Genomic DNA, 17,129 nt, shown 5'->3' on the forward strand with positions numbered 1-17,129 from the left:
ATGACAGAGGTGCCTCAAGGGGAATGTGCCCAGGGAGACAGAATCACATCCAGGGGACATCCACAGCACAATCCATCAACTCAAAAGCACTCAGAGTCTTTATTAACAGATGGGGTACCCTCTCTGCACGAGGAGACTGCTCAAAGTAGGTGCAGCGAATCTGGAGAGGCAAGCTCTGGAGGCACCTCCGAAGGGGTGGGAAATGTTTCTAAGAGGTCCAAGACATCGGCGGCGACACGAAAAGGCAAGCTATCTTTACGCCAGGCCAAATCAGCGAGTCGCCAGGCCAAATCAAAGGCACCAAGGGAGGTGATCAAAGCTATTTTAGGAGAGACCACTTTGAACCAGAGCAGCGACTTCAAGGAGCCCGTTGTACGAGGGTCGATCAATGCATCGAAAGGCAAACGAAGGATTGGGAGTGCCCTCAGCAGACCTAAACAAAACAGACCCTCAAAAGCCACAGCTCTGTCCGAGTTGAGCAGTAGTACTGACGCTTGTCAGGGCGTCAAAAAAAGTGTTGAGAGACCGAAAAAGACTGGCGAACCAGAAACTAGAAAAGCTGGACACACTGCGGCCAATGTCTCGACACCAAAAGATTCAACCATCAAAGGATGCTCAGTTTATGTGTCAATGTTGAGTACAGAGTCTTTTCCCCGAGAGTCAAAGAATCTTGACTTGAAGAACGAGGTGACTTTACTAGAGGTCCAGTCCACCACACAGCCATCCTTGATCTCGACGCATTCAGCACAAGTCCTCAACAATGACGACCCGTGCCATCTTGGGTCATCCTCTGAACGAAAGAGTCCTGATTCTAAACTCAGACCCTCGTGCCCAGATGAAGGGACTACACAGAAGCACTGTCCACTTTGTGGAGAAATGTTCACAGCAGAAAGTCTAAGGAAACACACTCAGAAGTGTCTACACCAACGATTTGCAGCAAAGACATGTGAAAGCATGGGTTACTCTGGTATGTCTTGGTGTTTGATCTTTGATTGCTTGTTTTTAAACCAGTATAATTGTTTTAATCGAATTTAAAAAACATAAAAAAGCTGGGCACTTTGTGTTCAAAACGCAAAGAAAAAAAAGCAGGCACTGAAACCGAAAGAGTTCACAACTAGCCAAGATTACCCCCCTTCCCCCCCCCCCCCCCGGAAAAAACAGTGCACCTCTTTGTGCCTTATTAAACATTTACCCTAATTTTGCGAATTAAAGGCACTGTACACGTTTGGTAAATGTGTTCCCACTTGGGGTATCCAATCATAAGCATAAAATAACAAGCCTGTGAAAATTCGGGCTCAAATGGTCATCAAAGTTGCGAGAAAATGATGGAGAAAAAAACCCTTTGTTGGACAAATTTGTGTGCTTTCAAAGTTTCAGGTAGGAATAAAAGACTTCTAGCTAAAAGTCTTTTATTATTTTAGTGAGTAATTACCTCTTTCTCAAAAACTATGTTACTTCAGAGGGAGTCGTTTCTCACAATGCCTTATACTGTCAACAGCTCTCCAATGCTCGTTACCAAGTTAGTTTTTAGTTAATTTTTGTTTTGAGTGATTACCAAACTTGTACCTTCCCTTTAATGCTTTATTTGTGGCGTATCATGCCTAGTGGTGAGAACAATGGACTCCAGCTCTGGTGTTTCTGGTCAGCAGAGTGTGGGTTCGAGTCCCAGTCATGACACCTGTGTCCTTAAAGCAAAACACTTATCCATGATGCGTCGTCCTTCGGATGGGACGCACTTATGTGACGCTGTTGGTTCTTTGTGTTGTGTAATGCACATAAAAACCCAGTGCACTTAAATCAAATATTTCGCCTCTCCTGTTTGTGGTGTGGTTGGCAGCATATTATGCCACAGCACTTTGTAAACCATATGATAATATGTAAAAGGAGTAAAACACATGTACATGTAGGTCTCATAATACCTTGCAGGAAATACTGAAGATCGAAGGGCCTTGAGCGTTACTTAGTGACGGATATGAGCGCTAGATAAGAATCAACAGGTGTTGTTTTTATATATTATTTATTTATTGCAGACGATACCAGCGGCGATGAGGAGCTCGCTCGACGTCTTCAGAAGCGTGAAGATGAGAAGAGACAAGAGGAGTTGCTGACTGAGACTGAGACGTACTTCTGTCATATCTGCCAACGGGAACTCACACACATGAACTCAACAAGAAGGGGGCAGCATATCAACAGGTATGTACCATGTACACCAAATCTCAATCTACAATACATGTTGATCATGATTTGAAAATTTGCATGGTGAGAGCATAGAGCAAGGACCAGGCTAGCCCTGGCGGCCTTACACTTTCGTATTATACTACAGTGGCGTCCTGGGTATCAGGGTCCATTTCTGGGGCGGAAAATTTTCAAAGCTTCTTAACTCAAATCTTTTTAACCTATCCCTTAAGGGAGGAAACAATAAACAGACTTGGGAAAGTTGAGGAAATGCCTAAAATATCCTAGGAGGAGAATTAAAGTCACTATACTTGTTTTGGTTCCTATGATGGTTAAGAAAATGCCCCAACCATCCTAGGAAAAAATAATCACAATTAACATGTATTTTTTATTCCTAGGATGATTAAGGAAATACCTCAACCATCCTAGGAGGAAAAACGCAGTTGTTATGTATTTTTTATTCCTAGGATGGTTAAGGAAATGCCTCAACCATCATAGGAAAAAAATACAGCTACCATGTGTTTGTTTTTGTTTCCTAGGACAGTTTAGGAAATGCCTCAACCATCCTATGAGGAAAACACAGTTGCCGTGTATGTGTGTTTTTGTTTCCAGGACAGTAAAGGACATGCCTCAACTATGCAATAAAAAATACTTTAACTACAAGTTTTTTAAGATCCTAGGTTATCTGAGCAAGTAATATTTGATTATTATCTCTAAATAGTGTAATTTTAAAGTAAATTTTTGGACGTTAATGTTTTGTGACTTTCAAAAAGTACCCAAACCCTTTATTAAAGGGTCTACAGCGTATGTACTTTTTCCTAACACAAAACACAATGTCCACAGATTTACTTTAAACTTACACAGTTTGAAGATACATGTACATGTATGACGGTAGAAAATACTTGATCTGTGTTTTGTGTACAAAACCTATGGATATGCCTCTGGGAACCACGAAGAGTGTGTTCCCAGACGCGTGTCCATATGTTTTGTTCATAAAGCACGGATCGGGAATTTTTTTCTTTCCAGGACGAACGTGTGCAGATAATTCTCCACGTTTGTCCTTGGGAAAAAAAACACGTCACGGTCGTGACGTGTCGTGACATTCCTCACGACGTGTTGGGGCAGTCGGCATAGTGTAGTGATAGCGGGGACTGAATTACGGTAATAATTTATAATTTTTAACAATTTTTGAGATTGCGGAGTGGATTCTCTGGACGTCCCCCGAGTCAATGAGAGTTCAAAGGACACAAAGAACCTAATTTTGGCAAGAGTGAAAAAAAGAAAAAAAGAGATTTGCGTTGCAAATAAAACTTAATACAAGAACCAGAAAAAAAAGCAGACTCGTTATTGCCATGAGAGATGTCAACCTATGAGGTTACTGGAGATGATAGCGGAACCAAACTGCATACATGTAGTTCTAGAAGTATGGCTGGCCCTGCTCAGAAAAAGGTTGTACATGTAACCACTTTACATCAAATGAAGCTAAAACATGCGAACAGTTGATTACGACTGCAACAACTCTGGATAGGCCTGGGCGACTTGTGTAATTTACTACTTGACTAGTCGCGCAGTTTTGGTACTAGGACCAGTCGGGCAGAAATGGGTTTGAGGATTGTTTATCTTCTTGCCATCACACACTTTTTAACAAATTAATTTCCAAACAGAAATATGAATGTGTGTAATTAACAAAAAGCCATTAGTGTTAGTGGGACGATGACGTATAAGGTAAACAGTGGCCCAGTTTATGTTCGCTCAGTCCAAGTACTGTCCAAGTACTTCTTAACTAGCTAACGGATGTATTTACATGTATGCACTCTGAATTTGAATGGCAATAATCTTAAAGCTACTTGGCTAGAAGTACATCAGCTTCCGACAGTATAAAGCATTTTGAGCTAATCATTTCACTTTGATGTAACATGGTTTTGGAAAAAATATTAGGTTTTTTTTCCCACCAAAGTATTTGTATCTGAGAAGCATTACTGACAGTAACGTCTCTCAGATTGTGTACTACAATTACGCGATATTCTTCCTGCATAGACATTATAGCTTGGATTTTTCGGTGATATCTGAAAAGCGCGACCATTGAAATGACATTTTTACAGGTTAGTTTTATTGTACATATCTGTATTTAAAACCATCAAATGGTTCAAGAAACCAAAAAGATAATCTCCCTCTGAAGGCTGAAAGAAATATGTAGCAGGTACCCTATTGTAAAGTGTATTACATGTAAGTGGTAAATTGTGAAATTTGCTGTAAGAACTTGTTGCATGTATTAATTATTGTTGTTATTATATTATTACTGTTGAAAAATTAACAGCAAAATTTGTTGGCTTTTTTATTTGTCGAATGACATGACAGGTGCATCGATAATCTAGAGAAAATTGAGCCTCCAGATGTGATCGACAACAGTAGACCACAACCAGCCTCAAGGAATATCCCAGACTGTCCCATCTGTGGAAAACATTTCAAAGCTAAGAAGGTAAAGTACTCTACCCAAAAAAAAAAAAAATCTTGAATATATTTGCAATGCTTGGATGTAGATGCAAAACCTGAGTTGTATAATTTCACTCTTCCTGAAAATGTATTGAAAGTTAACTTGACACTCAGACATTGAGAACCAAATTTACATCTCTGTACCAGCCTTGGTTTTACCATCGAAAAGGAGGCAACGGAGGCGATTGCCTCATTCCCACTGGCCATTTGCCTTGGTGCCCTTAAAATGCTCCAGTCAAATTTTCTCATAGGGTGCCCTTAGGAGAAAATGCCTTGGTGCTCTTGCTCTTTCAAAAACGAAACATAACCGCCGTTTTATGCAATGTACATTTAGTTATTTTGCACCTGTCTGCTTGTGTTAGATTAACATTGGTACAATAAGATCGGTCATATTGCAGGCTACTGTACATATTAATTTGAAACTCATGTAAGTGTTTCTTGAGTGAAGCAGTTTTGCTTTGTCTCAATGACTCCATCAGAAATGGCAAAACCAAGATTCAGGAGGAGTTGGGTTTAGCTGGATTCAGTTTTGGTTCAGTTTGTGTTCAGTTTTGGTTCAGTTTGGGTTCAGTTTGGGTTCAGTTTGGGTTCAGTTTGGGTTCAGTTTGGGTTCATTTGGGTTCAGTTTGGGTTCAGTTTGTGTTCAGTTTAGGTTCAGTTTGTGTTCAGTTTGGGTTTAGTTTAGGTTCAGTTTGTGTTTAGTTTGGGTTCATTTGGGTTTAGTTTGGGTTCATTTGGGGTTTAGTTTAGGTTCAGTTTGTGTTCAGTTTGGGTTCAGTTTGGGTTAGTTTAGGTTCAGTTTGTTTTCAGTTTGGGTTCATTTGGGTTCAGTTTGGGTTCATTTGGGGTTTAGTTTGGGTTCAGTTTGGGTTTAGTTTGGGTTCAGTTTGGGTTTAGTTTGTGTTCAGTTTGGGTTTAGTTTAGGTTCAGTTTGTGTTCAGTTTGGGTTCATTTGGGTTCAGTTTGAGTTCAGTTGGGGTTTAGTTTAGGTTCAGTTTGTGTTTAGTTTGGGTTTAGTTTGGGTTTAGGTTCAGTTGGTGTTCAGTTTGGGTTCATTTGGAGTTCATTTGGGAATTAGTTTTAGTTCAATTCAATTCAATTTAATTTTATTGGTCCTACCATGGAGGAAATTCATTTTGAGTACATGCAATACAGACAAAATTAATAATACACAATCATAAATAAACTACTGGAAATACATAATATTAATTAATCAGACAAACTACACAATAAACCACAATGGAATCATACTGAAAACAACATTTAAGCAGAAGAAGGAGTTGAGGTACCTGTTTGTTTTTCATTGAAGTGAATGCCATCTCCTCCCACATCTTAGTTTGATGAAGAATTTGTTCAATGGATGGTTAGTGTTACATTTGACTGCCTCTGCTTTAGATAGAACCTTATCTTTGCAAGTTTCATCAAGATCGATGTCTATCCCTAGGATGTTTGATGCTTGTTTCACATCCCGTTTCATTTTAACAGTATATTTTTTTCTTGCTCCAAACAGTCATGAGTAATAGTTCAGTAAAGGTTCAGTTTTAATTGAGTTTGGGTTCACCTGTTTCTTCTCCTGTCTGTAGACGAGGGAATCTCATCTCAAGAAGTGTGCCAGAGAGAACGGCGTAAAGCCCATGCAGCTGATTGCCTTAGTGAGGATTCAGGAAGGGGCATTTGAACTACACCCAGCCCAGGGTACAGGTGCAATAGCACCCTCGGTTTCTGCTGGGACTGGGGTGTCACAGGGTACAACGGTTGGAACAGGGGTATCACTGGGTACAATGGTTGGATCCCTGGGCTCTTCGGGCAGGGGTGTCGCAACAGGCGTGGCCACAACAAACACTGGGCGTGTTGGCATTTTGGGAGTGCCTGGAACAGGGGTGCCACTGGGTACCACAGTTGGAACAGAGGGCATAGCACTGGGCTCTTCTGGCCGGGGCGTCACAACAGGCGTGGCCACCACACACAGTGGGCGTGTCGGTGTTTTGGGAGTGCCTGTTGCTGCTACTACAACGCTTGGTGAGAGCAATTTCACATCGATGACTAACACAAGGACAGACGGCATAGCGGGGACCACATTGGATACTGCTGGTGGCAAGCAGAGCACAGGTGTGTTGGAAGCTGCCACAGGGGATCGGCTTTTGTCTACTAGACCCTCTGGATCCAGAAGGGGTAGGCCTGCTGCCAGAGGGAGGAATGCCACAAGAGGGAAGTGCAAGAGGAAACATCAGACCGTAACTGAGGCAGTGTAAGTAGAAAATGAGTGCATAGATCAGATTTTTAATAAATGAATAAATGAAATCCTTTCACTCCTAGCTTTGCATGAATACACCCTCTTTTCCATTGGCAACTTCTTAGGATCAGCGATCATGCTCTCTGGGTTTCTAGATGGCCCTGTGCTCAATGTGTACTATTTTTCTTCAAAGCCAATATTTTATGTCTTGTTGTTTACAAACGAACAAATAAACTTTCAATTTGTAATGTATGTTTATGACCGCAATGTCTTTTTAGATTTCGTCACCTCCTGAGAGGGGGGTGGGGAACACAAGCAAAAAAAAAATATATTGAATGTATAATGCTGTATTCATGAAACTGAATCCGTGCAAATAACATTCTACCATTGTGTTCATCCATGCGTTTGTGTGAGATTGAACATTGTGCAGTTTGCAAATATGCAGAGCCACACTCGTGGGTCACAATTTTTGTTTTCATTTTGTGAACAACAGTACAGTTTGGAAACCACTGATGTAACAATTATCAATTAGATAGATGGTTTTGTTTATTTCTTTTTAGACCTGTGGCCAACAGCCAAATTACAGTAAAAATTACAATTTATACAAACAAATAGTTTACAAACATCGGATGTCAATGATGTTATGTATGTAATATCAAGGTGATAAAAACATGAAGATAAAAACTATATGAATGCCCCAGATTGCAGAGTTGGGCTGCAGATAAATGTATCCAGGCTTCACGCTCGCAAGCTTTTGCACTCGCAAGCTTTCACGCTTTGTACAATACAGTTCAGGTGTTTTTTTCAACAGCCAATCACATCCCTGCATAACCAAAGGTAAAACTCTTATAACTCATTTACTGATTCAGTGAATTATATTTTTTACATCAGGCCACTGGATGAAGAAACCCGGGTAGCCCTAGCATTATCCGCCTCGCTCATTCAGCAACCTGACTCTCTTGGGTCAATAGAGGGCGCTGATGGACAGATAACGTCAGAGCCGGCTAAACCTCCGGGGAAGCGTGGACGCAAGAAGAGGACCACAAAGAAAGAAACAGTCAAGTATGGTTTTAATTTTTGTTAATAAAATATAATCTGATTCGCTTATTGTTAGTGTAGTGATTTTGTCTACAAAGTAGAGTTTGTGAAATGTTTGGTACTATATTAGGGGCCTATTATTATTATCAGGGTTGTATGTACATGTAGCTAGACCAGTTTTAGTGGTGTTCGCTATAAATCTTTCATTTCATTTTTAAGTCCACCAAGGTTGAACTGATCAACAAAATTACCCATTCTTATTTAATGGCCATTAATATGCTGAAATGCAAGCTTCAAGCCTGATACCAGGTTTCCACACTGTTCATGTTATGGGGCCATGGAATAAAGTTGAATGGCCTTTCTATTGTGTTCTTTCTCTGCGACATCTTATCATACTAGATGTGTCTCAGATGTGCTGGGCGGCACAATGTACCTAAGAAAGAAACTATAAATAAAAAGTAAACTTGCGGGTACAACCATGTGTAAATTAGTCATTTTAGTCATTTAACACATGGTTGTACCCGCAAGTTCACTATCTATTTATTGTTTCTTCCTATTTCTCCACACCATACAAAGCTTCAAACAATACTTTTAATGTACTTTGCTCAGTGTGCTGGGCAAAAATTGTGAGTTCTTGCCCAGTAACGCCCAGTGTCGCCCACCATGGGTACAGCTCTGATTATTATTAAAGCGTTATATTGTGATTTTCCTTTTTCCAGGGAAGTCCCCATGCTTATTCAGAGAACAGAGGACGAACGTAAACGAGTTTTAGGAGAAAGAATGGCAGATATAATTCTACCGAAGGTAACAGTGGTCTTTATAATTTCAGCACTCGAAACCCATCACTCAAGGATTCTTTTATGGAGCTCACTGAAAATCAGTTTAAATCCCTGCTGAAAACCCATTGGATCCAGCAGTCCATAATTATTTCTGCTGCTTTTCGTTTTACAGGCACTCGACACTATTGGTAGTTGCTCAAAATAATTGTTACCATAAAAACTTACTTGTTAGCAATCAATGGAGAGCTGTTGATAATAAAACATTGTGAGAAACCGCTCCCTCTGAAGTAACGTTCATGTACAAGTAGTTTTTGAGAAAAAAGTAATTTTCCACTCAAATATTTGAATTTGATTTCAACCCCAGAATTAGATTTTGAGGTGTCAAAATCAAGCATCTGAAAGCACACAACTTCGCATGACAATGATGTGGGTTTTTTCCCACTATTATCTCGCAACTTCGACGACCAATCAAGCTCAAATTTTCACAGGTTTGTTATATTGTGCATATGCTGAGAAGACTGGTCTTTGACAATTACCAAAAGTGTCCAGAGTCTTAAACGTGTATGCTTCCTCTTTTTAAATTTGTAATCTTGTTATTTTGTATTGATTTTTCTTGTTAGATGCTTTGAGATTCTTTAGTTAAAAGCACCATATAAAAGCTGTGTATTATTAATATCATTATTATTATAACATAAATACTCAATCTTTAGATTATTTCATTCCCTCAGGAGTATACTTGTACATCCTGTATTGCCAAATATGTAGCGCACCAAGTTTAAAAGTCAATCACAAGAACCGTCCCTGCCCTGACAATTTATTTATATAAGTATTTCTATAATAATTGATTTTTGTATTTTCCTTTGAATACAGGGTAATCGTAGTGTACAGAAAACACCGATAATGAAACAGAGCAAGGTCGCCGGGAAACACAAACTGTCACCATGGATACGGAACACAAGGAAGCGAGCAGTTGCCAGGCGAGCACATCAAACGAGCGGCACTAAGCGCGCTAATTTGACGCAGGAGTCGGCCTTGATTGATGAGCAGAGACATGGAGTAAGGAATCTAAGATTGTGTGTTAAGGCTGTGACCCTAGTTTCGTAGAGCTGCTTTATAGGAACTGGGCCAAAAATGTAAGCACAAATATTTGTTTAGCATGAAATTTTTGCCTGGATAGAAACAGGATTACAAACCAAATTTCCGGGTGATTTTCAGGATAAGCAAACAACAGCTGAATACCAGTAGCAAGCAATATATGCAACAAGTGGAAATTTGGTTAGTAAACATCTTTTAAGCGAGAACAAAATTTCATGCTAAGCAAATTTGTGTGCTTACAGGCTTTATGAAATTGGGCCCTAGACACTATTGGTAGTTTTTCAAAATAATTATTAACATAAGAACTTACTTGGAAACGAGCAATGGAGAGTTTTTGAAAGTTTAACACATTGTGAGAAACGGCTCCCTCTGAAAGCACACAAGTTTGTGCAACAAAGGTGTTTTTATTCTTTCATTATTCTCCTGCAACTTTGAGACCAATTGAGCTCAAATTTTCACAGGTTTGTTATTTCATGCATATGTTGAGATACACTAAGTGGGAATTCTGGTCTTTGACAAATTAACAAAGGTGTCCAGGGCCTTTAATACTCTCAGAATTAAATAATATCACCCCTTCATTTTCTGTCAGACCCGGTAAAAACGGCTTGTGTTTAACTGCTGTCGACGGCATCCAACGTACTAATTTAACCTTTATGTTTGCATTTACGCATGTCCTCCAGCATTCCCTGGTAAAAGGCACTGGACAGGCTCAGTAATTGTCAAAGACCATATTCCCACTTGGTGTGTCTCAACATACAGTGTGCATAAAATAACACATCTGTGAAAATTTTAACTGAATTGGTCATTGAATTTGTAAGAGAATAATAAAAAAAATAGTAATACCTACATGTATGTTGCACAAATTTGTGTGCTTTCAAGATGCTTAAAAAAGCTTCAGGCCAGGAGTCTTTCAATATTTGAATGAAAAATAACCTCTGTCTCAAAAAACTACTCTACGTCAGAGGGAGTCATCTCACAGAGTTTTATACTATCAACAGCTTTCCAATGCTCATTACCAAGAACGTTTTAAAGACAGTGGACACTATTGGTAATGTCAAAGCCTAGTCTTCACAGTTTGTGTATCTCAACATATGCATAACAGACTGTGGAAATTTGAGCTCAATCGATCGTTGAAGTTGCAAGATAATAATGCAAGAAAAAACACCCTTGTCACACGAAGTTGTGTCCTTTCTGATGCTTGATTTCGAGACCTCAAATTCTAAACTTGAGGTCTCAAAATCAAATTCGTGGAAAATTACTTCTTTCTCGAAAACTACACGTCACTTCAGAGGGAGCCGTTTCTCACAATGTTTTATAGTACCAACCTCTCCTCATAACTCCTAATCAAGAAAGGTTTTATGATGATAATTATTTTGAGTAATTACCAATAGTGTCCACTGCCTTTTATATGCCAACAATTACTTGAGTACTTACCAATAGTGTCCACTGCCTTTAATATGCCAACCATTACTTGAGTACTTACCAATAGTGTCCAGTGCCTTTAATGATAAGCGCAATAACTGACATTTTTTTGCACTGATCTATTCTCAGCATTCTCTTGACAGTTTGTTCATGTCATTTATTTAATATCAGCAAACTATTCTTGTTGTTGTTTACAGCCTTTGCTCCTGTGGAGTCTAGCGTCAGCCTCTGATCCGTTGTAGCCAGACTCCTTTCTACGTTCCTCAATTATTGCCAGTGGTCACCCCTCAGAAGAGAAGGACATCACACGAGGGAAAGACATGAATAGAAGAGGCTCATTGCCTAGGATGCCAAGTCCTGTACAGTCCAGTCAACAGGTAAGTTCAGATTTTAATCAAACTTATTCCAAATGCAAGTTTTGCTCGGATCAGACAGGTGCAAAACTACACCTTAAGTGATGACTAGATCCTACCATTGCTTGATTTGTGTTTACTTTGGTCCTGCTTCAGTCAACCACAGCTTGATTTGAGATTTTGGATGGCTGGGTTAAAGAATAAACTGAAATGTTGGTTTTAAAGATGCTTTTGGGGCACTTTGTATATTGATTTGATGATTACAACTGTTTCATTTGACCAAACCAGTACAGTACAAAATGTGCAGTAAATAGTCAGAAAAAAGTATGCAAAGTTTTATTACAGGTAATATGTCTACAACAAAGATTCAACTGTATGTAGACCAAAGCAAACAAATTGCTACATGATAGAAAACCAAAAAACTTGGAAGGGTCAGTCATGGTCTGGTGTACCGAACTCAAGCTCTTGTGGCCAAGTCTTCGAGTTGGTTTGACCTACTTCCGTTACATAAACAGGTCAAAGTAAAGCTCATCCAGATATAAAAATTTACTAATGTTGTATCATCATAGTATCCCAATTTTTTAAACCCAAACTTAATTGTTTGTTCGTGTTTATTTCTGGTGGACCTTTTCTACTGACACAAGTTGATTGAAGAAATGAACAGTATTAGCAATGCCTGGGCGTTTTGTGATGATTAATACAGAGATGAATGGACTCTAAAGGGTCAATTTCGTTATTAGAAAAACAGTGTACACATTTTTCACAATAATTTCACAACAGTAAATGCGACTGAGGTGTTGCAGAAAGTAAAATAAATTACAATTCAATTTAATTCAGACACACATTTACTTCCATACTTCTATGAAAAATATTGACAAGTACATGTGAAACTATGTACAGCAAAAATAACATTGAAGACACTGGATACTATTGGTAATTGTTAATTGTCTTCTCACTTGGTGTATCTCAACATAGCATAAAATAACAACCTGTGAAAACTTTAGCTCAATTGGTCGTCGGAGTTGTGAGATAACTATGAAAGAAAAAAACACCCATGTCACACGAAGTCGTGTGCTTTCAGATGCTGGATTTCGAGACCTCAAATTCTAAATCTGAGGTCTTGAAATCAAATTCGTGGAAAATGACTTATTTCTCAAAGGAGCCGTTTCTCACAATGTTTTATACTATCAACAGCTCTGCGTACTCATTACCAAGTAAGTTTTTATGCTAAAAATTATTTGAGTAATTACCGATAGTGTCCACTGCCTTTAAGTAGCAGTAAGCAGGATAAATGCATAGAGTACGGGTTGTTTTGATAAGCAGAAGCTTGTAAAAAACACAAGCAAAACGACAGACAAACATAAGACATGACAACTACTCTGAAACAAGATACATATAGATCAGAGATATTACCACAAATTCATAAAAAAGCAGGAAAAAAGGCAGAACAGTTCAAAGCAGAAGCGATGCAGTATAAAAAATTACTGTTTTCCGAAGATATACAGCCCTATAACAAAAAGCCATTGACGGCATAGCGTATTATTTGATAGGTCAAATCATTTAACATGATGAGAATAAATGGATTTACAATATAAATGGTTCTCACTCAGGTTGAGAAATGTCTTCTAATTGCAGCCAAATTGTTATCAACAAAGCTCCTCATAATGTGGACCGTGTGCTGATTGCAACTTACTTGACCTTTGCGCTAAATCAATAATTAAGAAATGTCAAAGTTTTTTTTTTTAAACTGATGCGTGGGTTATGACAGAGAAATGCCATATAGTGTAATTATTAACCTGCAGGGATTACTTCATGGGGGCATAGGAGGTAAATGCCTCCATTGCCACTGGGGCCAATTTGATAGAGCTGCTTAAGCAAAAAATTTGGTTAAACACGAAAATAGCTTGCTTATTTTACACATGTTACTGGCCAAAATGTCATGCCATATATTGCTTTTGACTGGTATTGAGTTATTGTTTACTTAGCATAACAATTCAGTGGAGTCTTGGCCGGTATTCTGATTTTACTAAGCATGGATTATTTTGCTTAAGCAGAATTTTTTGCTTAAGCAGCTCTATGAAATTGGGCCCTGGTCATTGATGCCTTGATGCCTTGAAATGTATTTAAAGGAACGTTACAGAATTGGTAAGAAACAAAAATCGTGAAGATCACAGATTTACATAAAACTTACACGGTCTAATGATGATGATAGTAGAAAACATCCCTTGAAATTTCTGCCTGAAATGTCATATTTGATGAGAAATAAATAATCTAATTTCGCGTTTGGAGTTTAAGCTCAGTGAGCGCTTTAATTGATTTTTGTTATGGCATCGATGCAATGCAAAATAACGTAATCGGTTTTTGACTATCTCTCCTGACCCAGATGGCCGATCGATCTCAAACTTCTACAGTAGTGTCGGTTTATGTATATGGTGAACTACATAAAGTGCTTACACTGCCAGCAACTGTTTTGTGAGCAAAAACCAATTCTGTACTGTTCCTTTAATATACAGATTTGGACACACACTCTAGTGACCTCGGCCAGTAGAACAGGTGTTTGATGCGCTAGACCGCTAAGCAGCGACACAGATCGCTCAGCCATGTCACGCAACAATGCAAAACTTATGGAGCCTATTAAAGCCATTATACACTTTCGGAACAGAAAAAAAATAAAAGTTCACAGATTTACAAATAACTTACAGGGTTTACAGAAGGTAATGGTAAAAGACTTCTCTTGAAATATTATTCCATGAAATGCTCTACTTTTTGAGAAAACATTAAAACAATTATCAATTCTCGACATCGAGAATTACGGATTTATAGTAAACACATGTCATGACACGGCGAAACGTGCAGAAACAAGGGTGGGTTTTCCCGTTATTTTCGACTTTGTCTCGGTAAAATTGTCAAGAACCAGGCCTCGGCGATTTTAGACCACTAGTTGAAAACCTCTTCACCACACATTGATTAAACAAATTGATGAAACAAATCGCTGATTTTATGCTAAAGGTTTACCACCCTGTTGATAATTCATCAAGTCATGCGCATGAAAATCACCTGTGCGCACAAGGTTTTTACTGCTTCTAACTTCAAAGGTAGCAAACATTCAAGTGTAAGTTTATCAACATTCACTCGTGCAATCATTCCAAAGCATTGCTCATGACAGAAACTGACAATTTTGACAGGACTGGTATTTTTTCGCAAACCATATTGTTTGAAAGGCAAGCCCAAGAATGTTTTTTTACAAAGAAAATACAAACTCAATGCATTTCCCAAAGGGATTTCTGGAATCGTTGGTGCCAGTTTGTGTGAAGTGCAATTCGGGCCTCGAACTTCATCTTTGAGATGGAAATGCCATTTTATTTTTCAAAGGGCTTTTACATTTGAAAATGTGTTGTCTACAGGAAACTTTTGGGTATCTAACATGTCTGCATGTAAAATAGTTCCAAGTCCTCAGTGCTCGAATCTAACGTCAGTACTCTTACAATATTTACACGATCCAAGCCACGTAGTGAAAATCCCATGAGCAGTCTGCCTGAAATCTTTATTCCTGAGGTAATATATGACCATGTTGAGCCAGCAGCTTGCGTTCTGCAGCACAAACGTCCACCGCAGGATGTCGTTCTTCCTGCGCGTCGTCTTCGCAACCATGAGGGCGATGACCTCCGGCAGCCAGCAGACGGCGAGCGAGAGCACGATGATGCAGAAGGTCAGCAATGACTTTGCCTTGAACCTCATCCTGAGAGCCGGGTTGGCCGACGGGAACTCCTGCTGCGCGATGCGTTTCTTATGTCGATGCGCGATCATAACCAGCCGTGTGTACAGAGCAAGTATTACCATCACGGACGTCAGAATAATTTAATAGTTATACTGAAGTTTAGAGAATCTTTGAGCTGGTAGCATATGTGGGCTTCGTCTGAATACTCCGGTGGTGAGAAATGATGTAGGTGAGTGAGTAGACGATAGAAAGAGCCCATAGGACGCACACCAGAGTCCTTGCTCTGGGCACCGTCATGATGCTAGGATAGCGTAGACAGTGCACGATGCTCACATAGCGATCAACAGTCAGTATGAGGACAGAGAGAATGTTCACGTGAAAGAGCAACATTCCGCTAGCGACTTTGAAGCTACATGAGGCTCTCCCGGTTGTGATCTGCGGTCGTAATGCTCTTACCAGGCTGGGTAGGGCGTAAAACAGAGCAATGCCGATGTCCGAGATGGTCAGAGAGCGGAGAAAGACTTTTCCCGTTGCTTGGATGGTGTGTACCCGATGCAGTACAAGCAGACCTAACGTATTGAGCGTAAGGTTTAGAATGATGTTTAGTCCCAGAAGAGCGATGTAGATGTACCGTTCAGTGCTAGTCTGGAAGTCACTGTAAGGAGAAGTTTGACTGGTAGCAGTTTGCATCAAAGTTACTTCCATGCTGTCCGTAATTGCTCCCTATTTTGTTTTACTGGTGTCCTCTCAGAATTTAACTTCTTAGACCGTTTGACTCATAGATCTTGATGGAATAGCACCTTATATATAATTGTAATTGTTATGTAATGTTATGTAGCCTCTGGAAAGACCACACTGTTGTTTGGATCGCAGCAGCTACTATTTGTGTCTAGAAGCCTGGCTTTTGATGTACATCAGTTGCAAACCCTTCAGCGTTGAGATCCTTGACATTCTACCTTTGACCTTTTGGTTGGTACCATATACCATGCAATTGGAGGTTTATTGTGGCATACCAGCTACCTCAATCTGCTGGCAGGCCCCAGTGTGCATGCAGTTAAAGCTCATCCAATCAAACGATCGAATTACTAATCCCAAAGCGCGTACAAAAGATCCGTCGTACCATCCTATGCAAGGCTCTGGAGCTCGCTGACTGCTTCTGTCATTGTAGCCCAATCAGGCCGGTCTTTCAGATCCAGTGAACATTAATAACTAATTAACATGCCCCCTGCTCAAAATTCATGATGTTTAGCTGTAGTTCACTTTTACTACTAGCTTCTTGTTCACTTGAGTAGGCTGAAACAAATCCTGTCTTTGATGTCAGCGATTCTCCAGAAAACAATCAAGACGATAACAATAAGATTCCCATATTGTGCTCAGTATTGCAGTGTACGATTTTCCTTGTATAGCAGAGCAAAATGCTGCCTTAAATGTATCAGTTGCTACTCAAAAATCACGATTATTGCGGCTCAATTTTGCCATTCAGTGTGCACAAAATAAAATCAGTCTTCGATACTCAAAATTGCTGGAGGAAATCATTCCATGTAGGGTAGGAATTGGTGTCCACAATCAACATTAGAGTCCTGTCTGCTACGCATTGTACACTGTACAAAGCCACCCGACTAGAGAAGCATGGATACCAGTGATTCAAGCACTATTCCAACTCTAAGCAAAATTGCTGCAGGCCGAAAATTAACAAGTCTTCAGTTTATGAGTGTTCCCCCTCGTCTGTGCCTGAAGTATCGCTCTGGTAAAATGAGATGAACCATTATGCATTTGTTCTATACATTGAAATCCCCCAGACGGGATGGTTAGGGTGGGTGGTA

General features: G+C 39.6%; 2 protein-coding genes across 2 annotated transcripts; one reads left to right on the forward strand and one right to left on the reverse strand.

Annotated features, from left to right (window-relative positions):
- On the forward strand, positions 1-11,477 carry LOC117306343. Its single transcript, XM_033790947.1, has 8 exons — positions 1-967; positions 2,031-2,193; positions 4,534-4,654; positions 6,252-6,916; positions 7,793-7,963; positions 8,659-8,743; positions 9,589-9,774; positions 11,433-11,477. Exons 1-8 carry the CDS (start codon positions 1-3, stop codon positions 11,475-11,477), a joined length of 2,403 nt encoding a protein of 800 aa, XP_033646838.1.
- Positions 11,478-15,041: 3,564 nt separating this feature from the next.
- On the reverse strand, positions 15,042-16,011 carry LOC117306344 (adenosine receptor A2b-like). The gene is made up of 2 exons (XM_033790948.1): positions 15,550-16,011; positions 15,042-15,374 (listed from the first exon to the last, which is right to left on the reverse strand). Exons 1-2 carry the CDS (start codon positions 16,009-16,011, stop codon positions 15,042-15,044), a joined length of 795 nt encoding a protein of 264 aa, XP_033646839.1.
- Between the last annotated feature and the right edge of the window lie 1,118 nt (positions 16,012-17,129).

This window comes from Asterias rubens, unplaced genomic scaffold, assembly GCF_902459465.1.
Source record: "Asterias rubens unplaced genomic scaffold, eAstRub1.3, whole genome shotgun sequence".
NCBI lineage: Eukaryota > Metazoa > Echinodermata > Asteroidea > Forcipulatida > Asteriidae > Asterias > Asterias rubens.